Raw genomic sequence first — 26,926 nt, 5'->3', positions numbered from 1 at the left:
GGGTGCCATCCTGATGACATCTACACAGAAATTATGACTTGAAATTACAGCGCCCCCTGGTGGCTACAGGAAGTGACATGTTTTATACTTTGATGAACTGCTCCTGGCTGATTTACAATATACAGCTCAAATCAGATCAGTCAAGTCATTAGATCATGGTCAGAATTGTGACGTTTCCTCAAACCGTGTAAACATTGATGTGCGGCGAAAGGATTTTCCTTCGCCAAAGGACACGATGTTATCATAACTCCACTGTGCATTGTCCTATCACTACAAAACTTCTGTCACATGGTCAGAGTCCAAGCCTGAACAGCTCTATGTGTCAATATTTCCTCAGTGTCATAGCGCCACCTACTGATTCGCCAGGAAACAGGAAGTACTTTGTTAATCCACTCTGCATTATCCAACCGGCTCCAAACTACTGACCTATGATCACAATCCTGAATAGAACAGCTCCATATATGAATATTAGTTCAGGATCATAGCGCCACCTATTGATCAGTGTGAAAATTAAGTTGCGGAAACATTGTCCAATTGACACAACATTTCTCACGCTACATCAGAGCGCCTACTTGAACAGATCTATATGTCTGTGCGTAATAATAGTGATGGCGCCACCTACTGGCAAACCTACTGCCGCAGAGCGCAAAACGCATTTAACGTGGAGAAGTGCATGCTCGATCGATGATGTGCGCTTGGTCATCGATCGCTCTCTCCACCGACCGCAACAGGCTTCAACGTGCGGGTGCTCGGGCCCGCAAGTGCTACAACGTAGCCCTAGTTATTATTATTAGGGCCCGAGCACCGAATGGTGAGAGGCCCTATTGAATCTGTAAGGATTTTTATTAGGGCCCGAGCACCGAAATCGGTGGGAGGCCCTATTGAAATTGAAATGATTATTATTATTATTATTATTATTATTTTTCTTAGCTTAAATGAATTGGCTTTTTGAGGGCTTTAATGTGCTCAAAAAGTTGTAGGAGTTTGCAGTAAATTCGAAGGCGGCGAAAATTTACGTATTCTGGAGTATTTTGAAAAGGGCGTGGCAAAATGGCTCAAGAGCGCCACCTACGGAAAAGCCCCTCATTTAGCATTCACCGATCTTCAAAAAAAACAAAGACTATTGTGTATCATGACTAGATGCACAAAAAAGTCCATCAGTGCATTATGAATAACGCAACAGGAAGCCCGCCAGTTTGACTTTAGTGGCCATTTTGGTCATATTCCATATTTTTTCTTTGATGTACTTGTCGTACAGCTTTCATCAGATCAACTTCAAATTTAGACGATCGTCATCACAACAAATTGGAGATCTAAAGTTATTGAAGGATTACGTTTTAGCAAAACCGTCTGACCGTGGTGTGGCGTTAAAGTTTGATGAAACGCCATCAAAACACAAGCTTCCATATTTCAGACATAGTTTGTCCAATTGAGTCCAAACTAGACACATACGACAAGAGTCGCGACCAGAAGACATCACTGCAGAAATTGTGACTTACAATCACAGCGCCCCCTGGTGGCAACAGGAAATGTCTTGTTTTTAAGACGTGTTATGTTTTTATGTACTACTCGGAGAGCTTTCATCAGATCAACTTAAAAATTAGATGAGACTCTACAAAACAAGATGAAGATCTAAAGTTATCAAAATTTAAACTTTTCATCAATCCGTGTGACCGTGGTGAGGCTTAAAATCTTGATGTGCAAAATGAAAAGACCTGTTTTCATTTCAACCATGTATGTGTTTCATGGTCTTATACTGACCTCTAGTGGCTTTATATTGCCGGCACAACCTATTTGTACCGCAATATTAAGTCACTAGAGGGCAGTGTAGGATCATGGTTTGACCAAGGCACAAATTGTGTCACCTAAGGCAGGGGTAGGCAACCTTTACTATTTCCTCCACTCTTCCCCCAATTTAAAGCTGTCTGTTGCCGCACAACATATTTGATAACACAGGTTATAAAGTTATATATATATATATATATATATATAGTCATGCAATATATATAAAAACTATAGTTTGTTGCATTTATTAAATAATAGAACGACAATAAAGACAACTGTTGACATTTAACTGCTATTTTTACCTGTTACAAAATAGGAAAACACCAAACTCTGACCATGGCGTGGAGTCAAAGTCTGATCACACGCCATCAAAACACGAGTGTCTGTATCTTGGACATATTTGGTCCAATCAACTCCAAACTAGACATGTAAGACAAGGGTCGCGACCTGATGACATCTACAAAGACATCATGACTTAAAATCCTAGCGCCACTGGCTACAGGAAGTGAAGCGTTTATTGTTGCTGCAGAGCTTAAAACGCACGCAAGGCAGAGACATGCGCTTGGTCATCGATCGTTCTCTCTCCCCCGACCGCAACAGACTTGAAATTGCCTGTGCTCGACCACTCTTCCCCCAATTTAAAGCTGTCTGGTGCCACACAACATATTTGATAACACAGGTTATAAAGTTATATATATATATATATATATATATATATATATATAGTCATACAATATATATAAAAACTATAGTTTGTTGCATTTATTAAATAATAGAACGACAATAAAGACAACTGTTGACATTTAACTGCTATTTTTACCTGTTACAAAATAGGAAAACACCAAACTCTAACCATGGCGTGGAGTCAAAGTCTGATCACACGCCATCAAAACACGAGTGTCTGTATCTTGGACATATTTGGTCCAATCAACTCCAAACTAGACATGTAAGACAAGGGTCGCGACCTGATGACATCTACAAAGACATCATGACTTAAAATCCTAGCGCCACCTGCTGGCTACAGGAAGTGAAGCGTTTATTGTTGCTGCAGAGCTTAAAACGCACGCAAGGCAGAGACATGCGCTTGGTCATCGATCGTTCTCTCTTCCCCGACCGCAACAGACTTGAAATTGCCTGTGCTTGACCACTCTTCCCCCAATTTAAAGCTGTCTGGTGCCGCACAACATTATTGATAACACAGGTTATAAAGTTATATATATATATATAAAAACTATAGTTTGTTGCATTTATTAAATAATAGAACGACAATAAAGACAACTGTTGACATTTACCTGCTATTTTTACCTGTTACAAAATAGGAAAACACCAAACTCTGACCATGGCGTGGAGTCAAAGTCTGATCACACGCCATCAAAACACGAGTGTCTGTATCTTGGACATATTTGGTCCAATCAACTCCAAACTAGACATGTAAGACAAGGGTCGCGACCTGATGACATCTACAAAGACATCATGACTTAAAATCCTAGCGCCACCTGCTGGCTACAGGAAGTGAAGCGTTTATTGTTGCTGCAGAGCTTAAAACGCACGCAAGGCAGAGACATGCGCTTGGTCATCGATCGTTCTCTCTTCCCCGACCGCAACAGACTTGAAATTGCCTGTGCTTGACCACTCTTCCCCCAATTTAAAGCTGTCTGGTGCCGCACAACATTATTGATAACACAGGTTATAAAGTTATATATATATATATAAAAACTATAGTTTGTTGCATTTATTAAATAATAGAACGACAATAAAGACAACTGTTGACATTTAACTGCTATTTTTACCTGTTACAAAATAGGAAAACACCAAACTCTGACCATGGCGTGGAGTCAAAGTCTGATCACACGCCATCAAAACACGAGTGTCTGTATCTTGGACATATTTGGTCCAATCAACTCCAAACTAGACATGTAAGACAAGGGTCGCGACCTGATGACATCTACACAGACATCATGACTTAAAATCCTAGCGCCACTGGCTACAGGAAGTGAAGCGTTCATTGTTGCTGCAGAGCTTAAAACGCACGCAAGGCAGAGACATGCGCTTGGTCATCGATCGTTCTCTCTCCCCCGACCGCAACAGACTTGAAATTGCCTGTGCTCGACCACTCTTCCCCCAATTTAAAGCTGTCTGGTGCCGCACAACATATTTGATAACACAGGTTATAAAGTTATATATATATATATAGACATACAATATATATAAAAACTATAGTTTGTTGCATTTATTAAATAATAGAAGGACAATAAAGACAACTGTTGACATTTAACTGCTATTTTTACCTGTTACAAAATAGGAAAACACTAAACTCTGACCATGGCGTGGAGTCAAAGTCTGATCACACGCCATCAAAACACGAGCGTCTGTATCTTGGACATATTTGGTCCAATCAACTCCAAACTAGACATGTAAGACAAGAGTCGCGACCTGATGACATCTACAAAGACACCATGACTTAAAATCCTAGCGCCACCTGCTGGCTACAGGAAGTGAAGCGTTTATTCTTGCTGCAGAGCTTAAAACGCAAGCAAGGCAGAGACATGCGTTTAGTCATCGATCGCTCTCTCTTCCCCGACCGCAACAGACTTGAAATTGCCTGTGCTCGGGCCCGTTAGTGCTACAACGTAGCCCTAGTTATTATTATTATTATTATTTCCCTTTGGGGGGCTTTTTCAGGGTCTAGACATGCTCAAAAAGTTATGAAACTTTGCAGGAAATTCAAGGTCTGCGGATATTTTAGTATTCTGGAGTAATTGGAATTGGGCGTGGCAAAATGGCTCTACAGCGCCCCCTGGAACCAGCCCCTAGGTTTCCACATAACGGATTTTCATCAAAATCTGGATATAGGTGTATCGTGACCAGTCATGAAAAAAAGTCTCATGGAGCATTATGAAAAACGCAACAGGAAGTCCGCCATTTTGCTTTTAGTGGCCATTTTGGCAATATCCCACATTTTTACTTTTACGTACTTGTCCCAGGGCTTTCATCAGATCAACTTCAAATTCAGATGAGTGTCATCACAACAAGATGGAGATAAAAAATGATTGAGGGATTTTTTTTTTATCACACCGTGTGACCGTGGCATGGCGTTAAAAATTGGTTACACGCCATCAAAACACGGGCATCTGTATCTCGGACATACATGTTCCAATCAAGTCCAAACTAGACATGTAAGACAATAGTCCCCGCCTGATGACATCTATGCATAAATGATGACTTAAAACCGCAGCGCCCCCTGGTGGCAACAGGAAATGTCTTGTTTTTTGCTTGTCTTACACTTGGATGAATTTCTCCTCATCCACTGACCTCAACCATGTCAAACTGTATCAAATGGGTCCCAAGACATTGACAATGAAGACATAAGATTACCGTGACTTTTCGTCAAACGCCATATGAATGGCGTGGCATTAAAGTTCATCAACTCGCCGTGAAACACGAAATTGCTGTAACTTCAGTGTTCATGATTCTATCTCTCTCAAACTACATGTGTGTCACAACAGCCCCCCCCTGAAGATATTCATATGGTTTTAAGAAATGGGCGTGGCAAAAAAACTGACCAGCGCCCCCTATAGGGCAACCCCGGCACTACGATGGCCGACATTTATACAAATCTATCGGGACATGTGTCGTTTCATAACAAACAAAAAAATATCTTGGATAGGTATGCTTGACCAAACAGGGAGGCCGCCATTTTGGATTAAGTGGCCATTTTTTTTCCATATTCCACATTTTTACTTGATGCACTTGTCCCAGGGCTTTCATCAGATTAACTTCAAATTAAGATCAGTGCCATCACAACAAGATGGAGATAAAAAGTGATTAAGAGATTGACCTTTCGTCACACCGTGTGACCGTGGCGTGGCGTCTTGAGTTTGATTAAACGCCATCAAAACACGAGGTTCTGTATCTCGGACATACATTGTCCAATCGAGTCCAAACTAGACATGTAAGACAAGGGTGCCATCCTGATGACATCTACACAGAAATTATGACTTGAAATTACAGCGCCCCCTGGTGGCTACAGGAAGTGACATGTTTTATACTTTGATGAACTGCTCCTGGCTGATTTACAATATACAGCTCAAATCAGATCAGTCAAGTCATTAGATCATGGTCAGAATTGTGACGTTTCCTCAAACCGTGTAAACATTGATGTGCGGCGAAGGATTTTCCTTCGCCAAAGGACACGATGTTATCATAACTCCACTGTGCATTGTCCTATCACTACCAAACTTCTGTCACATGGTCAGAGTACAAGCCTGAACAGCTCTATGTGTCAATATTTCCTCAGTGTCATAGCGCCACCTACTGATTTGCCAGGAAACAGGAAGTACTTTGTTAATCCACTCTGCATTATCCAACCGGCTCCAAACTACTGACCTATGATCACAATACTGATCTGAACAGCTCCACATATAAATATTAGTTCAGGGTCATAGCGCCACCTACTGATCAGTGTTTAAATTAAGTTGTGTTAACATTGTCCAATTGACACAAAATTGCCCACGCTACATCAGAGCGCCTACATGAACAGATATATATGTCTGTGCGTAATAATAGTGATGGCGCCACCTACTGGCAAACCTACTGCCGCAGAGCGCAAAACGCATTTAACGTGGAGAAGTGCATGCTCGATCGATGATGTGCGCTTGGTCATCGATCGCTCTCTCCACCGACCGCAACAGGCTTCAACGTGCGGGTGCTCGGGCCCGCAAGTGCTACAACGTAGCCCTAGTTATTATTATTTCCCTTTGGGGGGCTTTTTCAGGGTCTAGACATGCTCAAAAAGTTATGAAACTTTGCAGGAAATTCAAGGTCTGCGGATATTTTAGTATTCTGGAGTAATTGGAATTGGGCGTGGCAAAATGGCTCTACAGCGCCCCCTGGAACCAGCCCCTAGGTTTCCACATAACGGATTTTCATCAAAATCTGGATATAGGTGTATCGTGACCAGTCATGAAAAAAAGTCTCATGGAGCATTATGAAAAACGCAACAGGAAGTCCGCCATTTTGCTTTTAGTGGCCATTTTGGCAATATCCCACATTTTTACTTTTACGTACTTGTCCCAGGGCTTTCATAAGATCAACTTCAAATTCAGATGAGTGTCATCACAACAAGATGGAGATAAAAAATGATTGAGGGATTTTTTTTTTATCACACCGTGTGACCGTGGCATGGCGTTAAAAATTGGTTACACGCCATCAAAACACGGGCATCTGTATCTCGGACATACATGTTCCAATCAAGTCCAAACTAGACATGTAAGACAATAGTCCCCGCCTGATGACATCTATGCATAAATTATGACTTAAAACCGCAGCGCCCCCTGGTGGCAACAGGAAATGTCTTGTTTTTTGCTTGTCTTACACTTGGATGAATTTCTCCTCATCCACTGACCTCAACCATGTCAAACTGTATCAAATGGGTCCCAAGACATTGACAATGAAGACATAAGATTACCGTGACTTTTCGTCAAACGCCATATGAATGGCGTGGCATTAAAGTTCATCAACTCGCCGTGAAACACGAAATTGCTGTAACTTCAGTGTTCATGATTCTATCTCTCTCAAACTACATGTGTGTAACAACAGCCCCCCCCTGAAGATATTCATATGGTTTTAAGAAATGGGCGTGGCAAAAAAACTGACCAGCGCCCCCTATAGGGCAACCCCGGCACTACGATGGCCGACATTTATACAAATCTATCGGGACATGTGTCGTTTCATAACAAACAAAAAAATATCTTGGATAGGTATGCTTGACCAAACAGGGAGGCCGCCATTTTGGATTAAGTGGCCATTTTTTTTCCATATTCCACATTTTTACTTGATGCACTTGTCCCAGGGCTTTCATCAGATTAACTTCAAATTAAGATCAGTGCCATCACAACAAGATGGAGATAAAAAGTGATTAAGAGATTGACCTTTCGTCACACCGTGTTACCGTGGCGTGGCGTCTTGAGTTTGATTAAACGCCATCAAAACACGAGGTTCTGTATCTCGGACATACATTGTCCAATCGAGTCCAAACTAGACATGTAAGACAAGGGTGCCATCCTGATGACATCTACACAGAAATTATGACTCGAAATTACAGCGCCCCCTGGTGGCTACAGGAAGTGACATGTTTTATACTTTGATGAACTGCTCCTGGCTGATTTACAATATACAGCTCAAATCAGATCAGTCAAGTCATTGAATCAAGGTCAGAATTGTGACATTTCCTCAAACCATTTAAACGTTGAGGTGCGGCGAAGGATCATCCTTCGCCAAAGGACACGATGTTTTCATAAGTCCACTGTGCATTGTCCTATCACTACCAAACTTCTGTCACATGATAAGAGTACAAGCCTGAACAGCTCTATGTGTCAATATTTCCTCAGTGTCATAGCGCCACCTACTGATTCGCCAGGAAACAGGAAGTACTTTGTTAATCCACTCTGCATTATCCAACCGGCTCCAAACTACTGACCTATGATCACAATACTGATCTGAACAGCTCCACATATAAATATTAGATCAGGGTCATAGCGCCACCTACTGATCAGTGTGAAAATTAAGTTGTGTTAACATTGTCCAATTGACACAAAATTGCTCACGCTACATCAGAGCGCCTACATGAACAGATATATATGTCTGTGCGTAATAATAGTGATGGCGCCACCTACTGGCAAACCTACTGCCGCAGAGCGCAAAACGCATGCAACGTGGAGAAGTGCATGCTCGATCGATGATGTGCGCTTGGTCATCGATCGCTCTCTCCACCGACCGCAACAGGCTTCAACGTGCGGGTGCTCGGGCCCGCAAGTGCTACAACGTAGCCCTAGTTATTATTATTATTATTATTATTTCCCTTTGGGGGGCTTTTTCAGGGTCTAGACATGCTCAAAAAGTTATGAAACTTTGCAGGAAATTCAAGGTCTGCGGATATTTTAGTATTCTGGAGTAATTGGAATTGGGCGTGGCAAAATGGCTCTACAGCGCCCCCTGGAACCAGCCCCTAGGTTTCCACATAACGGATTTTCATCAAAATCTGGATATAGGTGTATCGTGACCAGTCATGAAAAAAAGTCTCATGGAGCATTATGAAAAACGCAACAGGAAGTCCGCCATTTTGCTTTTAGTGGCCATTTTGGCAATATCCCACATTTTTACTTTTACGTACTTGTCCCAGGGCTTTCATCAGATCAACTTCAAATTCAGATGAGTGTCATCACAACAAGATGGAGATAAAAAATGATTGAGGGATTTTTTTTTTATCACACCGTGTGACCGTGGCATGGCGTTAAAGATTGGTTACACGCCATCAAAACACGGGCATCTGTATCTCGGACATACATGTTCCAATCAAGTCCAAACTAGACATGTAAGACAAAAGTCCCCGCCTGATGACATCTATGCATAAATGATGACTTAAAACCGCAGCGCCCCCTGGTGGCAACCGGAAATGTCTTGTTTTTTGCTTGTCTTACACTTGGATGAATTTCTCCTCATCCACTGACCTCAACCATGTCAAACTGTATCAAATGGGTCCCAAGACATTGACAATGAAGACATAAGATTACCGTGACTTTTCGTCAAACGCCATATGAATGGCGTGGCATTAAAGTTCATCAACTCGCCGTGAAACACGAAATTGCTGTAACTTCAGTGTTCATGATTCTATCTCTCTCAAACTACATGTGTGTAACAACAGCCCCCCCCTGAAGATATTCATATGGTTTTAAGAAATGGGCGTGGCAAAAAAACTGACCAGCGCCCCCTATAGGGCAACCCCGGCACTACGATGGCCGACATTTATACAAATCTATCGGGACATGTGTCGTTTCATAACAAACAAAAAAATATCTTGGATAGGTATGCTTGACCAAACAGGGAGGCCGCCATTTTGGATTAAGTGGCCATTTTTTTTCCATATTCCACATTTTTACTTGATGCACTTGTCCCAGGGCTTTCATCAGATTAACTTCAAATTAAGATCAGTGCCATCACAACAAGATGGAGATAAAAAGTGATTAAGAGATTGACCTTTCGTCACACCGTGTGACCGTGGCGTGGCGTCTTGAGTTTGATTAAACGCCATCAAAACACGAGGTTCTGTATCTCGGACATACATTGTCCAATCGAGTCCAAACTAGACATGTAAGACAAGGGTGCCATCCTGATGACATCTACACAGAAATTATGACTTGAAATTACAGCGCCCCCTGGTGGCTACAGGAAGTGACATGTTTTATACTTTGATGAACTGCTCCTGGCTGATTTACAATATACAGCTCAAATCAAATCAGTCAAGTCATTAGATCATGGTCAGAATTGTGACGTTTCCTCAAACCGTGTAAACATTGATGTGCGGCGAAGGATTTTCCTTCGCCAAAGGACACGATGTTATCATAACTCCACTGTGCATTGTCCTATCACTACAAAACTTCTGTCACATGGTCAGAGTCCAAGCCTGAACAGCTCTATGTGTCAATATTTCCTCAGTGTCATAGCGCCACCTACTGATTATCCATGAAACAGGAAGTACTTTGTTAATCCACACTGCCTTATCCAACCGGCTCCAAACTTCTGACCTATGATCACAATCCTGATCTGAACAGCTCCATATATAAACATTAGTTCACGGTCATAGCGCCACCTACTGATCAGTGTGAAAATTAAGTTGTGTTAACATTGTCCAATTGACACAAAATTGCTCACGCTACATCAGAGCGCCTACATGAACATATCTATATGTCTGTGCGTAATAATAGTGATGGCGCCACCTACTGGCAAACCTACTGCCGCAGAGCGCAAAACGCATGCAACGGGGAGAAGTGCATGCTCGATCAATGATGTGCGCTTGGTCATCGATCGCTCTCTCCACCGACCGCAACAGGCTTCAACGTGCGGGTGCTCGGGCCCGCAAGTGCTACAACGTAGCCCTAGTTATTATTATTATTATTAGGGCCCGAGCACCGAATGGTGAGAGGCCCTATTGAATCTGTAAGGATTTTTATTATTATTATTATTATTATTATTTCCCTTTGGGGGGCTTTTTCAGGGTCTAGACATGCTCAAAAAGTTATGAAACTTTGCAGGAAATTCAAGGTCTGCGGATATTTTAGTATTCTGGAGTAATTGGAATTGGGCGTGGCAAAATGGCTCTACAGCGCCCCCTGGAACCAGCCCCTAGGTTTCCACATAACGGATTTTCATCAAAATCTGGATATAGGTGTATCGTGACCAGTCATGAAAAAAAGTCTCATGGAGCATTATGAAAAACGCAACAGGAAGTCCGCCATTTTGCTTTTAGTGGCCATTTTGGCAATATCCCACATTTTTACTTTTACGTACTTGTCCCAGGGCTTTCATCAGATCAACTTCAAATTCAGATGAGTGTCATCACAACAAGATGGAGATAAAAAATGATTGAGGGATTTTTTTTTTATCACACCGTGTGACCGTGGCATGGCGTTAAAAATTGGTTACACGCCATCAAAACACGGGCATCTGTATCTCGGACATACATGTTCCAATCAAGTCCAAACTAGACATGTAAGACAATAGTCCCCGCCTGATGACATCTATGCATAAATGATGACTTAAAACCGCAGCGCCCCCTGGTGGCAACAGGAAATGTCTTGTTTTTTGCTTGTCTTACACTTGGATGAATTTCTCCTCATCCACTGACCTCAACCATGTCAAACTGTATCAAATGGGTCCCAAGACATTGACAATGAAGACATAAGATTACCGTGACTTTTCGTCAAACGCCATATGAATGGCTTGGCATTAAAGTTCATCAACTCGCCGTGAAACACGAAATTGCTGTAACTTCAGTGTTCATGATTCTATCTCTCTCAAACTACATGTGTGTAACAACAGCCCCCCCCTGAAGATATTCATATGGTTTTAAGAAATGGGCGTGGCAAAAAAACTGACCAGCGCCCCCTATAGGGCAACCCCGGCACTACGATGGCCGACATTTATACAAATCTATCGGGACATGTGTCGTTTCATAACAAACAAAAAAATATCTTGGATAGGTATGCTTGACCAAACAGGGAGGCCGCCATTTTGGATTAAGTGGCCATTTTTTTCCCATATTCCACATTTTTACTTGATGCACTTGTCCCAGGGCTTTCATCAGATTAACTTCAAATTAAGATCAGTGCCATCACAACAAGATGGAGATAAAAAGTGATTAAGAGATTGACCTTTCGTCACACCGTGTGACCGTGGCGTGGCGTCTTGAGTTTGATTAAACGCCATCAAAACACGAGGTTCTGTATCTCGGACATACATTGTCCAATCGAGTCCAAACTAGACATGTAAGACAAGGGTGCCATCCTGATGACATCTACACAGAAATTATGACTTGAAATTACAGCGCCCCCTGGTGGCTACAGGAAGTGACATGTTTTATACTTTGATGAACTGCTCCTGGCTGCTTTAAGATATACAGCTCAAATGAGCTCAGTCAAGTCATTGAATCAAGGTCAGAATTGTGACATTTCCTCAAACCATGTAAACATTGATGTTTGGCGAAGGATCATCCTTCGCCAAAGGACACGATGTTTTCATAAGTCCACTGTGCATTGTCCTATCACTACCAAACTTCTGTCACATGATAAGAGTACAAGCCTGAACAGCTCTATGTGTCAATATTTCCTCAGTGTCATAGCGCCACCTACTGATTCGCCAGGAAACAGGAAGTACTTTGTTAATCCACTCTGCATTATCCAACCGGCTCCAAACTACTGACCTATGATCACAATACTGATCTGAACAGCTCCACATATAAATATTAGTTCAGGGTCAGAGCGCCACCTACTGATCAGTGTGAAAATTAAGTTGTGTTAACATTGTCCGATTGACACAAAATTGCTCACGCTGTATCAGAGCGCCTACATGAACAGATATATATGTCTGTGCGTAATAATAGTGATGGCGCCACCTACTGGCAAACCTACTGCCGCAGAGCGCAAAACGCATTTAACGTGGAGAAGTGCATGCTCGATCGATGATGTGCGCTTGGTCATCGATCGCTCTCTCCACCGACCGCAACAGGCTTCAACGTGCGGGTGCTCGGGCCCGCAAGTGCTACAACGTAGCCCTAGTTAGGGCCCGAGCACCGAAATCGGTGGGAGGCCCTATTGAAATTGAAATGATTATTATTATTATTATTATTATTATTTTTCTTAGCTTAAATGAATTGGCTTTTTGAGGGCTTTAATGTGCTCAAAAAGTTGTAGGAGTTTGCAGTAAATTCGAAGGCGGCGAAAATTTACGTATTCTGGAGTATTTTGAAAAGGGCGTGGCAAAATGGCTCAAGAGCGCCACCTACGGAAAAGCCCCTCATTTAGCATTCACCGATCCTCAAAAAAAACAAAGACTATTGTGTATCATGACTAGATGCACAAAAAAGTCCATCAGTGCATTATGAATAACGCAACAGGAAGCCCGCCAGTTTGACTTTAGTGGCCATTTTGGTCATATTCAATATTTTTTGTTTTAAGTACTCCTCCTACAGCTTTCATCAAATCAACTTACAATTTAGACGATCGTCATCACAACAAAATGGAGATCTAAAGTTATTGAAGGATTAAGTTTTAGCAAAACCGTCTGACCGTGGTGTGGCCTCAAAGTTTGATTAAACGCCATCAAAACACGGGCTCCTGTATCTTGGACATATTTTGTCCAATCGAGTCCAAACTATACACATAAGACAAGAGTCGCGACCTGAAGACATCGGTACAGAAATCGTGACTTAAAATCACAGCGTCCCCTGGTGGCAACAGCAAATGTCTTGTTTTTCTATGTGTTACAGTTTGATTCACTACTCGTAGGGCCTTCATTAAATCAACGTAAAAATTTGATGCATGTGTTCAAAACAAGATGAAGATCTAAAGTTAACGAAATTGCAACTTTTCATAATACTGTGTGACCGTGGTGTGGCTTCCAGTTTGAGGTATGAAAACATCTATATCTGGCAGATGTGCTGCAATATTTAGTCACTAGATGGCAGTGTCAGACCATAGTTTGTGTTATCTATGCATTAACAGACTGTGTTTACAGGGTGGCCAACTTTAGAGGAGAATTAAACCTTTTACAGCATTGCTCAAACTTTGGTTTTAGTCTCAATCGCTAAGTTCTTCCTTCATGACAACTCTGAGGGGGGTAAATTTGTTTTTAACTTCCTTGTTTAAGCGATATAGATGTTTGAAATTCACGTGACGCCACAGTGTAAGCTGTGCTGTGTGTTGTGAGTTCGGCTTTAACCAGGTACAAGTGAACGCCTCATGAAATGGCTTACACCCACATACCCGGTAAATTACACACTTTGATGTTCTGCTCCTTCTCCTGACGGTCACGGTAACGATGTCTGCGCCTCCGTTTCTGTGGTAAGTCACGTTAAGTATTTTATTTCGATGTGATTCGCAGGGTGCCTTTGAATCAGCCGTGATAGCTAAGGGACGCTAATCCAAGAGCTACATACCAGCTCAGTGTATATCAACGGGTTCGATGCGAATGCCAGCTGTTACCGAAACAACCGCCATGAACCCAGGTCCACCAAGCAGAGATAAGCGTTCGTTTATAAGGATGAATCTGAGACAGGAGACTGTGTGTCGGCTTCTTTTTCGCTAGCGCCGGAGGCTAACTAGCTCGCTAACAAGCAAGCTAACAATATCTTCGCATGGGTGCAGTAACTGTTCTTCGACTCGATTGGGGTTATTACCGACAAACACCGACATGAAACGACATGAGCGGGTCCACCCAGCAGATATAAGCGTTACTTTATGCGGATGACTCTGAGACAGGAGACTGTGTGTCGGCTTGTAAGTTAGTTTCGCTAGCGGGCTAGCGATGCTAACTGAAACCTGAGAAACCTGAGTGTTTAAAGTCACATCTGCATTGCAAGAGCAGCTGTTCAAAGGAGCAGTACGTGTCCTAAAGCTCTTTCTTCAGAGTAGTGTTGTAACGTGTTACAGTGAAAAGTAACCGTGTCTCCCACCTTCAGTATTTAAATCGTTAATCTCAGACAGACTTCACTGAATTCTTTTGTTAAATATGAGTAAATCATAGCCTTGTAACTTTACTAGAACAGACAGTGTCATACAGAATTGTAGGCTAATATGCACTACCTATTTCCTAAGCTGAAATGATTATGATCTGATTAACTTTGAATTAATATTTTATTATTACCATGTAAAAGTCTGTTAAGCAGATAACATGGCACATGTATGACTTAACATATCTGTGTATTTGTGTTCAATGTTCCTCTAGGATGTCCAGCGGGAGACACAACTTGAATCCAACCAGACTGAACACTGACTCCAGGTACAGACCTGTTTTCATTACTTACAAAGTATTGCACATAATACATAATGTGTTAAATTATAATGCAATACTTTTAATGTGAAATAGCTCCATACTAAACATTCATTGTCATGGTAGTGCACGTTTTAATCCAAAAGCATATTCAAATACATAGTTGAATATCCACCGAAAATAAGAATACACACTTTGTTCATATGTAACTCTAATAAATACTGTATAAGTTATATTTTGCTCCGGAATTGAACTGTGTTAAAGCGGTTCACATGGAAAATATATGTTCAATTATGTGAAGGGTGATTTTCATTACTATTATACTAATGGAGATTTAGCACTTGCTACACATTGTAAGAGCAGCTGTGCAAAGGAGCACTACGTATCCTAAGGCTCTTTATTCAGAGTCACGGTGTTGATGTCCTGTCACGTGTTACAGTGAAAAATAACCATGTCTACTAGTGTTTACATCGTTAATCTCAGGCAGACTTCCCTGAATTATTTTGTTAAATATAAATACATTATAGCCTTGTAACTTTACTAGAACAGACAGTGTTCATAGAGAATTTGAAAATGATGTACACTACCTATTTCCTAAGATGAAATGATTATGATCTGATTATTTTTATGTTTCCTCTCATTTTATTAGGGACGGACGAGCCTGAAGGAAACAGCTGTGATGACCAATTGACCATGTTTTGTCTCTTATGGCAAAGCAGAAATATTAAACACTGGGTTCTTATCTAAAGTGTATCAAATCAGAAAGCAAAAGATACACATTGTTGTTATAAGTTTTTATTATTTTAACCAACCATAATGAAGATAGAAATGAATTCTTATCCATGCCACTTAGCAATGACTGCCACCACCAAACAGTTGCAGGCCATCTTTATTTAAGGGAGGAATTTAGAAATGTTGTGTAGCTTCTGATGATGATGCAGTCGTCCACGTGTTGACCACCATGTTGCTGCTGACGACGTCAGGTGCTGCAGTTCCTCATCTATGAAGAGAAGAAACGAACTGTTAAAGAATGTTTTGAGTTGTGTATGAAGCACAACAGATTTCAGATAGAACCGTTGTACTGTGGTCTGGGTTTGTATCCTAATGGTTAAATGCACATATTTTAAGTCGCTTTTGATAAAAGTACTGAAAGAAATACAACATTGTAAAAATAGATAAAATGTCTTTCTACCTCATCTGTAATATTCAAGGTGATAATCTCCCACAGAGCTATTGATAACAGTCCACATCAAGTCTCTCCACTTCCCTCAGTGTGAAAACATAATTATATAATTAATTTGAGAACTGTTTACAACACTGATGTGTGGAGATTAAAATCATATCTAAACTGTCTAATTCACTGTAAAACTCCATGACATTCGCAGGCCATCTGTAGTTAAGGGAGCAACGTATGGAGTGATGTGTAGAGGGCAGAAACTTGGACTATGGGCAGAGAAGGTCTCTGGTTCGTCTCTGGTTCGACTCCACGGAGAGACAACAAAAGACAAACCTGGATTGATCTGTCCAAAAATCCAAGAGTCTCCCTACCCTCTCTAGTGCCCCTGAGCAAGGCACCTCACTCCCCCAACATCTACTCCGTGAGCGCCGTACATGGTCGCTCACTGCTCTGTGTGTCCTGCACCAGATGGGTAAAAAGCAGAGATTAAATTTCCCTACCTGCATGAGTGTGCCTTTGCATGTCTGTGCATTTGTTTGGGACGAATAAATGGATCTTAATCTTAATCTTTTAATCTTAATCAGTTGTCTTCCAGTTGACCAGCATGAAGCTGCAAATCTCCACCATGTTGCTGCTGAGGACATCAGGAGCTGCATTAATGAGGAGCAGAAGCGCACTGTTATGAATGTTTTGTGTTGTGTATGAAGCACCACATATTTCAGATAGAACCGATGTACTGGGGTCTGGGTTTGTATACTAATGGTTAAATGCACATACTTTAAATCGCTTTTGATAAAACGTGAGAAAGAAATACAACATTGTACACAGATAAAATGTCTTTCTACCTCATCTGTAATATTCAAGGTGATGATCTCCCACAGAACTGTTGATAACAGTCCACATCAAGTCTCTCCACTTCCCTCAGTGTGAAAACATAATTATATAATTAACTGGAGAAGTGTTTACAACACTGATGTGTGGACATTATAATCTTATCTATACTGTCTAATTGACTCTACAACTCCATGACAGACTAAATTAACGATGTGAAAATAGTAATGGTGGATATATCAGCCTGTATCAGAATAATGGTGAAGAATAGTTATTATCACATGCAACTTACACATGTAGCTGTTGATATTAACTTATTAAAATAAAACAAAGTCACAGCCAAACATACGACTCTGCAGTTAACTTGCTTCAATGTGTTCATTAGACGTGTTAAATAAACTAACTTTTATAACAATTTTATATTAAAAAAGCCTTGAGGCATGTAAGTATATGGTGCTAGTTAAAGCAATAGGTTTGGTTGTATGGTTTCAAGGTTACTTACCTCTAGTTCATAGAGCCTCCTGCTGGCTACAGGAAGTGAAGCAATAATCCTTGCCGCAGTGCACAAACGCATGCAACGCAGAGACGAGCGCTTGGTCATTGAACGTTCTCTCTTCACCGACCGCAACAGAATAGAAATTGCCTGTGCTCGGGCCCGTTAGTGCTACAACGTAGCCCTAGTTATTATTATTTCCCTTTGGGGGGCTTTTTCAGGGTCTAGACATGCTCAAAAAGTTATGAAACTTTGCAGGAAATTCAAGGTCTGCGGATATTTTAGTATTCTGGAGTAATTGGAATTGGGCGTGGCAAAATGGCTCTACAGCGCCCCCTGGAACCAGCCCCTAGGTTTCCACATAACGGATTTTCATCAAAATCTGGATATAGGTGTATCGTGACCAGTCATGAAAAAAAGTCTCATGGAGCATTATGAAAAACGCAACAGGAAGTCCGCCATTTTGCTTTTAGTGGCCATTTTGGCAATATCCCACATTTTTACTTTTACGTACTTGTCCCAGGGTTTTCATCAGATCAACTTCAAATTCAGATGAGTGTCATCACAACAAGATGGAGATAAAAAATGATTGAGGGATTTTTTTTTTATCACACCGTGTGACCGTGGCATGGCGTTAAAAATTGGTTACACGCCATCAAAACACGGGCATCTGTATCTCGGACATACATGTTCCAATCAAGTCCAAACTAGACATGTAAGACAATAGTCCCCGCCTGATGACATCTATGCATAAATGATGACTTAAAACCGCAGCGCCCCCTGGTGGCAACAGGAAATGTCTTGTTTTTTGCTTGTCTTACACTTGGATGAATTTCTCCTCATCCACTGACCTCAACCATGTCAAACTGTATCAAATGGGTCCCAAGACATTGACAATGAAGACATAAGATTACCGTGACTTTTCGTCAAACGCCATATGAATGGCGTGGCATTAAAGTTCATCAACTCGCCGTGAAACACGAAATTGCTGTAACTTCAGTGTTCATGATTCTATCTCTCTCAAACTACATGTGTGTAACAACAGCCCCCCCCTGAAGATATTCATATGGTTTTAAGAAATGGGCGTGGCAAAAAAACTGACCAGCGCCCCCTATAGGGCAACCCCGGCACTACGATGGCCGACATTTATACAAATCTATCAGGACATGTGTCGTTTCATAACAAACAAAAAAATATCTTGGATAGGTATGCTTGACCAAACAGGGAGGCCGCCATTTTGGATTAAGTGGCCATTTTTTTTCCATATTCCACATTTTTACTTGATGCACTTGTCCCAGGGCTTTCATCAGATTAACTTCAAATTAAGATCAGTGCCATCACAACAAGATGGAGATAAAAAGTGATTAAGAGATTGACCTTTCGTCACACCGTGTGACCGTGGCGTGGCGTCTTGAGTTTGATTAAACGCCATCAAAACACGAGGTTCTGTATCTCGGACATACATTGTCCAATCGAGTCCAAACTAGACATGTAAGACAAGGGTGCCATCCTGATGACATCTACACAGAAATTATGACTTGAAATTACAGCGCCCCCTGGTGGCTACAGGAAGTGACATGTTTTATACTTTGATGAACTGCTCCTGGCTGATTTACAATATACAGCTCAAATCAGATCAGTCAAGTCATTAGATCATGGTCAGAATTGTGACGTTTCCTCAAACCGTGTAAACATTGATGTGCGGCGAAGGATTTTCCTTCGCCAAAGGACACGATGTTTTCATAAGTCCACTGTGCATTGTCCTATCACTACCAAACTTCTGTCACATGGTCAGAGTCCAAGCCTGAACAGCTCTATGTGTCAATATTTCCTCAGTGTCATAGCGCCACCTACTGATTCGCCAGGAAACAGGAAGTACTTTGTTAATCCACTCTGCATTATCCAACCGGCTCCAAACTACTGACCTATGATCACAATCCTGAATAGAACAGCTCCATATATGAATATTAGTTCAGGATCATAGCGCCACCTATTGATCAGTGTGAAAATTAAGTTGCGGAAACATTGTCCAATTGACACAACATTTCTCACGCTACATCAGAGCGCCTACATGAACAGATATATTTAGGGCCCGAGCACCGAATGGTGAGAGGCCCTATTGAATCTGTAAGGATTTTTATTATTATTATTATTATTATTTCCCTTTGGGGGGCTTTTTCAGGGTCTAGACATGCTCAAAAAGTTATGAAACTTTGCAGGAAATTCAAGGTCTGCGGATATTTTAGTATTCTGGAGTAATTGGAATTGGGCGTGGCAAAATGGCTCTACAGCGCCCCCTGGAACCAGCCCCTAGGTTTCCACTTAACGGATTTTCATCAAAATCTGGATATAGGTGTATCGTGACCAGTCATGAAAAAAAGTCTCATGGAGCATTATGAAAAACGCAACAGGAAGTCCGCCATTTTGCTTTTAGTGGCCATTTTGGCAATATCCCACATTTTTACTTTTACGTACTTGTCCCAGGGCTTTCATCAGATCAACTTCAAATTCAGATGAGTGTCATCACAACAAGATGGAGATAAAAAATGATTGAGGGATTTTTTTTTTATCACACCGTGTGACCGTGGCATGGCGTTAAAAATTGGTTACACGCCATCAAAACACGGGCATCTGTATCTCGGACATACATGTTCCAATCAAGTCCAAACTAGACATGTAAGACAATAGTCCCCGCCTGATGACATCTATGCATAAATGATGACTTAAAACCGCAGCGCCCCCTGGTGGCAACAGGAAATGTCTTGTTTTTTGCTTGTCTTACACTTGGATGAATTTCTCCTCATCCACTGACCTCAACCATGTCAAACTGTATCAAATGGGTCCCAAGACATTGACAATGAAGACATAAGATTACCGTGACTTTTCGTCAAACGCCATATGAATGGCGTGGCATTAAAGTTCATCAACTCGCCGTGAAACACGAAATTGCTGTAACTTCAGTGTTCATGATTCTATCTCTCTCAAACTACATGTGTGTAACAACAGCCCCCCCCTGAAGATATTCATATGGTTTTAAGAAATGGGCGTGGCAAAAAAACTGACCAGCGCCCCCTATAGGGCAACCCCGGCACTACGATGGCCGACATTTATACAAATCTATCGGGACATGTGTCGTTTCATAACAAACAAAAAAATATCTTGGATAGGTATGCTTGACCAAACAGGGAGGCCGCCATTTTGGATTAAGTGGCCATTTTTTTTCCATATTCCACATTTTTACTTGATGCACTTGTCCCAGGGCTTTCATCAGATTAACTTCAAATTAAGATCAGTGCCATCACAACAAGATGGAGATAAAAAGTGATTAAGAGATTGACCTTTCGTCACACCGTGTGACCGTGGCGTGGCGTCTTGAGTTTGATTAAACGCCATCAAAACACGAGGTTCTGTATCTCGGACATACATTGTCCAATCGAGTCCAAACTAGACATGTAAGACAAGGGTGCCATCCTGATGACATCTACACAGAAATTATGACTTGAAATTACAGCGCCCCCTGGTGGCTACAGGAAGTGACATGTTTTATACTTTGATGAACTGCTCCTGGCTGATTTACAATATACAGCTCAAATCAGATCAGTCAAGTCATTAGATCATGGTCAGAATTGTGACGTTTCCTCAAACCGTGTAAACATTGATGTGCGGCGAAGGATTTTCCTTCGCCAAAGGACACGATGTTATCATAACTCCACTGTGCATTGTCCTATCACTACAAAACTTCTGTCACATGGTCAGAGTCCAAGCCTGAACAGCTCTATGTGTCAATATTTCCTCAGTGTCATAGCGCCACCTACTGATTCGCCAGGAAACAGGAAGTACTTTGTTAATCCACTCTGCATTATCCAACCGGCTCCAAACTACTGACCTATGATCACAATACTATTCTGAACAGCTCCACATATAAATATTAGTTCAGGGTCATAGCGCCACCTACTGATCAGTGTGAAAATTAAGTTGTGTTAACATTGTCCAATTGACACAAAATTGCTCACGCTACATCAGAGCGCCTACATGAACAGATATATATGTCTGTGCGTAATAATAGTGATGGCGCCACCTACTGGCAAACCTACTGCCGCAGAGCGCAAAACGCATTTAACGTGGAGAAGTGCATGCTCGATCGATGATGTGCGCTTGGTCATCGATCGCTCTCTCCACCGACCGCAACAGGCTTCAACGTGCGGGTGCTCGGGCCCGCAAGTGCTACAACGTAGCCCTAGTTCTTATTATTCTCCGAACAATGAATTGGCTTTTTGAGGGCTTCAACGTGCTCAAAAAGTTTTTAAACTTTCCAGTAAATTAGAGAGTGGTGAAAATTTACGTATTCTGGAGTATTTGGAAATGGGCGTGGCAAAATGGCTCAACAGCGCCCCCTGGAACCAGCCCCTAGGTTTCCACATAAGCGATTTTCACCAAAATCTAGACACTGGTGTAACGTGACTAATCATAGAAAAAAGTCTATTGGAGCATTATGAAAAATGCAACAGGAAGCCCGCCATTTTGGATTTAGTGGCCATTTTGGCCAAATTCCACATTTTTACTTTAATGTACTTGTCGTAGAGCTTTCATCAGATCAACTTAAAAATTAGATGGGTGTCATCACAACAAGATTGAGAAAAAAAATGATCAACGGAATTTTTTTCCGGAACTTCGTGTGACCGTGGCGTGAAGTCAAAATTTGGTTCCACGCCATCAAAACACGAGCATCTGTATCTCGAACATACATGGTCCAATCAAGTCCAAACTAGACATGTAGGACAAGAGTCCCGGCCTGAGGACATCTACACAGAAATAATGACTCAAAATTACAGCGCCCCCTGGTGGAACCAGGAAATGTCTTGTTTTTTGCTTGTCTTACACTTGGATGTATTCCTCCTCATCCACTGACCTCAACCATGTCAAACTGTACCAAATGGGTCTCAAGACATTGATAATGAAGGCATAAGATTACCGTGACTTTTCGTCAAACGCCATATTAATGGCGTGGCATCAAAGTTCATCACCTCGCCGTGAAACACGAAATTGCTGTAACTTCAGTGTTCATGGTTCTATCTCTCTCAAACTACATGTGTGTAACAACAGCCCCCCCCTGAAGATATTCATATGGTTTTAAGAAATGGGCGTGGCAAAAAAACTGACCAGCGCCCCCTATAGGGCAACCCCGGCACTACGATGGCCGACATTTATACAAATCTATCGGGACATGTGTCGTTTCATAACAAACAAAAAAATATCTTGGATAGGTATGCTTGACCAAACAGGGAGGCCGCCATTTTGGATTAAGTGGCCATTTTTTTTCCATATTCCACATTTTTACTTGATGCACTTGTCCCAGGGCTTTCATCAGATTAACTTCAAATTAAGATCAGTGCCATCACAACAAGATGGAGATAAAAAGTGATTAAGAGATTGACCTTTCGTCACACCGTGTGACCGTGGCGTGGCGTCTTGAGTTTGATTAAACGCCATCAAAACACGAGGTTCTGTATCTCGGACATACATTGTCCAATCGAGTCCAAACTAGACATGTAAGACAAGGGTGCCATCCTGATGACATCTACACAGAAATTATGACTTGAAATCACAGCGCCCCCTGGTGGCAACATGAATTGACATGTTTTATTCTTTGATGAACTGCTCCTGGCTGCTTTAAGATATACAGCTCAAATGAGCTCAGTCAAGTCATTGAATCAAGGTCAGAATTGTGACATTTCCTCAAACCATTTAAACATTGAGGTGCGGCGAAGGATCATCCTTCGCCAAAGGACACGATGTTATCATAACTCCACTGTGCATTGTCCTATCACTACAAAACTTCTGTCACATGGTCAGAGTCCAAGCCTGAACAGCTCTATGTGTCAATATTTCCTCAGTGTCATAGCGCCACCTACTGATTCGCCAGGAAACAGGAAGTACTTTGTTAATCCACTCTGCATTATCCAACCGGCTCCAAACTACTGACCTATGATCACAATCCTGAATAGAACAGCTCCATATATGAATATTAGTTCAGGATCATAGCGCCACCTATTGATCAGTGTGAAAATTAAGTTGCGGAAACATTGTCCAATTGAGACAAAATTTCTCACGCTACAGCAGAGCGCCTACTTGAACAGATCTATATGTCTGTGCGTAATAATAGTGATGGCGCCACCTACTGGCAAACCTACTGCCGCAGAGCGCAAAACGCATGCAACGTGGAGAAGTGCATGCTCGATCGATGATGTGCGCTTGGTCATCGATCGCTCTCTCCACCGACCGCAACAGGCTTCAACGTGCGGGTGCTCGGGCCCGCAAGTGCTACAACGTAGCCCTAGTTCCATTTAAAATGTATTTAGTTGATCAAATAAAATCAAGTGTTTGAGAGATACAAGAAAATGTTTCTTTGATGGATGAAAAAGTCAGGGAGGGATAATTTACAAAAACAAAAAGTTGAGTTACTTTATTTTTTAACAACAATACATTACAATGACATATTCAACTTATTCACAAATTATGACCTATATTATACCAATTTACAACTTATGTTGAACTCAACAAGCTTGTTTTCTTTATTTTTAATACAATCAGCTATTCTAAAATGTGTTAAAATATAACTATAAACATTTGCTAATATTTTTGGAACTGGTAAATGGTCATGAATACCAGGCACTGACTTAAAAATGGTGTAATCCATGAATCACCTCAGACGGATGGGGTTTTAAACTTCTTCAGTGAGACGCGTCGACAAGTAATGATTTTTCTTTTTCCTGTTGTTGGAGGTGTTTCTTCATTTGTTTGGCCAAATGTTGCCACCTGATGAAAAGCAGGAATCATGGACCACTTAATGAAATCTCCAAAACAGTGCTTACTCTTATTTTGAGATCACACATCCGCCTCTCTTACCGTTCCTGTGCATCATTGTTCTTATTCATCCTGTCAGCCTCCTCCCTCTTCTCCTCCATCCACCGCTGCAACAGTTCGTCTTTCTCTCTCCGAGCCTGCGTCAAACTTTCCTTTAGTCCTTCCTGCTCCGCTCGCAGGGTGGTCAACTCTTTGGACTGACACTCTATGTTGAATTCAAATTCTGAAAGGGTCACCTTCAGGGTGTTGTTCCCTTTAGCCAGGGTACGTGCCTCTTGACGGTATTGGGATACACTGAAATAGCAAAGTGATGAAATAAGGATTTATTTTACCTCTAACCTTTTCTTTAGACTGGTTTGACTATTACTTTGACTCATGTAGTTCTGTCATTATACAACAGTTTTACGTCAAAACACACACATTTATAGAATTTTTATTTTTTTATTTTTCAAGATGACCATTTATGAATTCCTCAGCATGATGTCTAATAGAGTAAAGGATTGTAAGAAAGTTAGTAGGTTGGAGATGGAGGCTGAATTTCATATTTATATTTGATATTTTATTAACTTCCTTCCTTGCATTACAAATGTATCAGCCTGATAAGACAACACTGACTTGTTAGTCTTTTTTGGATTTGAAACTAAAATTTTAAAATTAAACATGTTCGAAAGGATAATACAAAATATGACAAAATAAACAACAGGGCATTACTTTCTGTTTCTGAAGATGATATTTTATGATGACTCTGGGTTTCCATAACATACCGTGACTGCCAGTACTGCAGCTCAGCCTCTTTCAGATACAGGACGGTGGTCAGGTCGGAGAGGGTCTGAGACAACTGGGGAGACAAAAGAAAAAGTTTCTTTAAACTGTGGGTAATGGAAGGAGCGATCAGTTCAAAGGTCAATGACTGAACACACAGATGATAATGTGCTTCAATTTCTTTCTCTTTAGATTATTTTACAAGTTTAAAACCACAAAAAGCTTTTTTTCTGATGCATTTATAAAATAACAGGAAACTGCTGTTGTCTGCACAGCTAAATATTTTTGATTCATATTATTTTGTCCACCTTTTCTGACAGGTGCTCAGTCTCTCTCAGCTGCAGATGAAGGATTTTTCCAGCTTCTACTCCATCTCGCTCAGAGCTGAAAATGAAAAAGTAATTTTTTATAAATCAAAATGAACAAATGTCGGACAGAGTGGAATTCTGCGTTTCTAACCTGTTACACTGAACATCATCCAGGATTTGTTTGCGGATTTCAAAACGTTCCTCCAGCTGAGACACTAGAATGAAAACAAACATGTGTTCTTACGGTCTGAGACAGTGAGAGCATCAATGTTAAAAAACTGAGGAAGGAATAATGTTGATCTTACGTGTCGTAAAAACACCGACATGAGGCAGTTTCTCAGTTTGGTCTCTCTGCTGCAGTCCAGCACGCACGTGATTCTTCCAGTTGGCCATCTCTGCAGTCATGTGATTCGTCGTCTGTGTAAACCCCGTCAACCCAGCCGCACTTTGAAAATAACCCAAGTTTATTTGTGATTTTACGGTAATGTCTAATAGACCGAAGACAAACTTTGATAATCAAATTGCTCACTTGCCTATTTTCTTCGCCAATGAAATTTACCGTAAGAGAACAAATAGACGCGCGTACATTTTCAAAGTGCGGCTTCACAAACGAAGGTCCACATGACCGCAGCTGTTCATATTAGTAAACACTCATTTGTCCCCAAATTGGGTCTTCATCCGCATTTCTACTCTCACTTGACAACACACATGAGTTTGTCGTGGTCAAACAAACTGTGTGTTAACACAATTTCAGTACAATGGAAATGAAGGTCTGCAACAACGTTCTCACAGCTCCTCACAGTTTAGTTTAAAAAGAGCTGCCTGACATTCCGTCCACTGTGTTAATATAACACAAAACAACACCACATTAGAACACGACATATCATTACACAATATAACATAACATGACATAACAAAACATAACATGACATGACATTACATTACATTACATGACATAACATAACATAACATAACACAACACTTCATAACATAATAATAATGATTTGTATTTCTTTTACATGCTACTTGGTGCTTCTAATCACATATTTTCTCACCTTCAGATTAAAATGTACTTTTTGATCTGAGAGCTCTACTTATTCTGAAAAGTAATATCACTTTGCCATAAATAGATACACAGTTTGAGCACAATGTAGTAATATATTAGAATAAAATATAGAAGTAGAAAGTACAAAAATATCATAATTAATTTTTTTGTCACCAGTGCAAATTAAATGTATTCATTTCGACTTTAACTGACTTCAAACAAACGTTGTTATTGTTTTATTTTATTATTTTAAAGAAGGCAATAAGCACAAGCCAAGTCAGTACATTTCAAAATAAAAGCCACCAGAACAGAATGTACTCAACTTTTCTAGAAAGTGC

The 26,926-nt window shown here is 41.1% G+C and overlaps 1 protein-coding gene across 1 annotated transcript; it reads right to left on the bottom strand.

The window, feature by feature from the left end:
• Positions 1-24,105: 24,105 nt before the first annotated feature.
• Positions 24,106-25,967, bottom strand: si:ch1073-143l10.2 (uncharacterized protein LOC565165 homolog). The gene is made up of 6 exons (XM_053436782.1): positions 25,849-25,967; positions 25,695-25,758; positions 25,544-25,619; positions 25,238-25,311; positions 24,516-24,767; positions 24,106-24,425 (listed from the first exon to the last, which is right to left on the bottom strand). Exons 1-6 carry the CDS (start codon positions 25,946-25,948, stop codon positions 24,341-24,343), a joined length of 651 nt encoding a protein of 216 aa, XP_053292757.1. The 5' UTR covers positions 25,949-25,967; the 3' UTR covers positions 24,106-24,340.
• Between the last annotated feature and the right edge of the window lie 959 nt (positions 25,968-26,926).

This window comes from Pleuronectes platessa, chromosome 12 (assembly GCF_947347685.1).
Source record: "Pleuronectes platessa chromosome 12, fPlePla1.1, whole genome shotgun sequence".
Taxonomy (NCBI): Eukaryota; Metazoa; Chordata; class Actinopteri; order Pleuronectiformes; family Pleuronectidae; genus Pleuronectes; species Pleuronectes platessa.
This window is presented reverse-complemented; position numbering and strand designations above follow the sequence as displayed.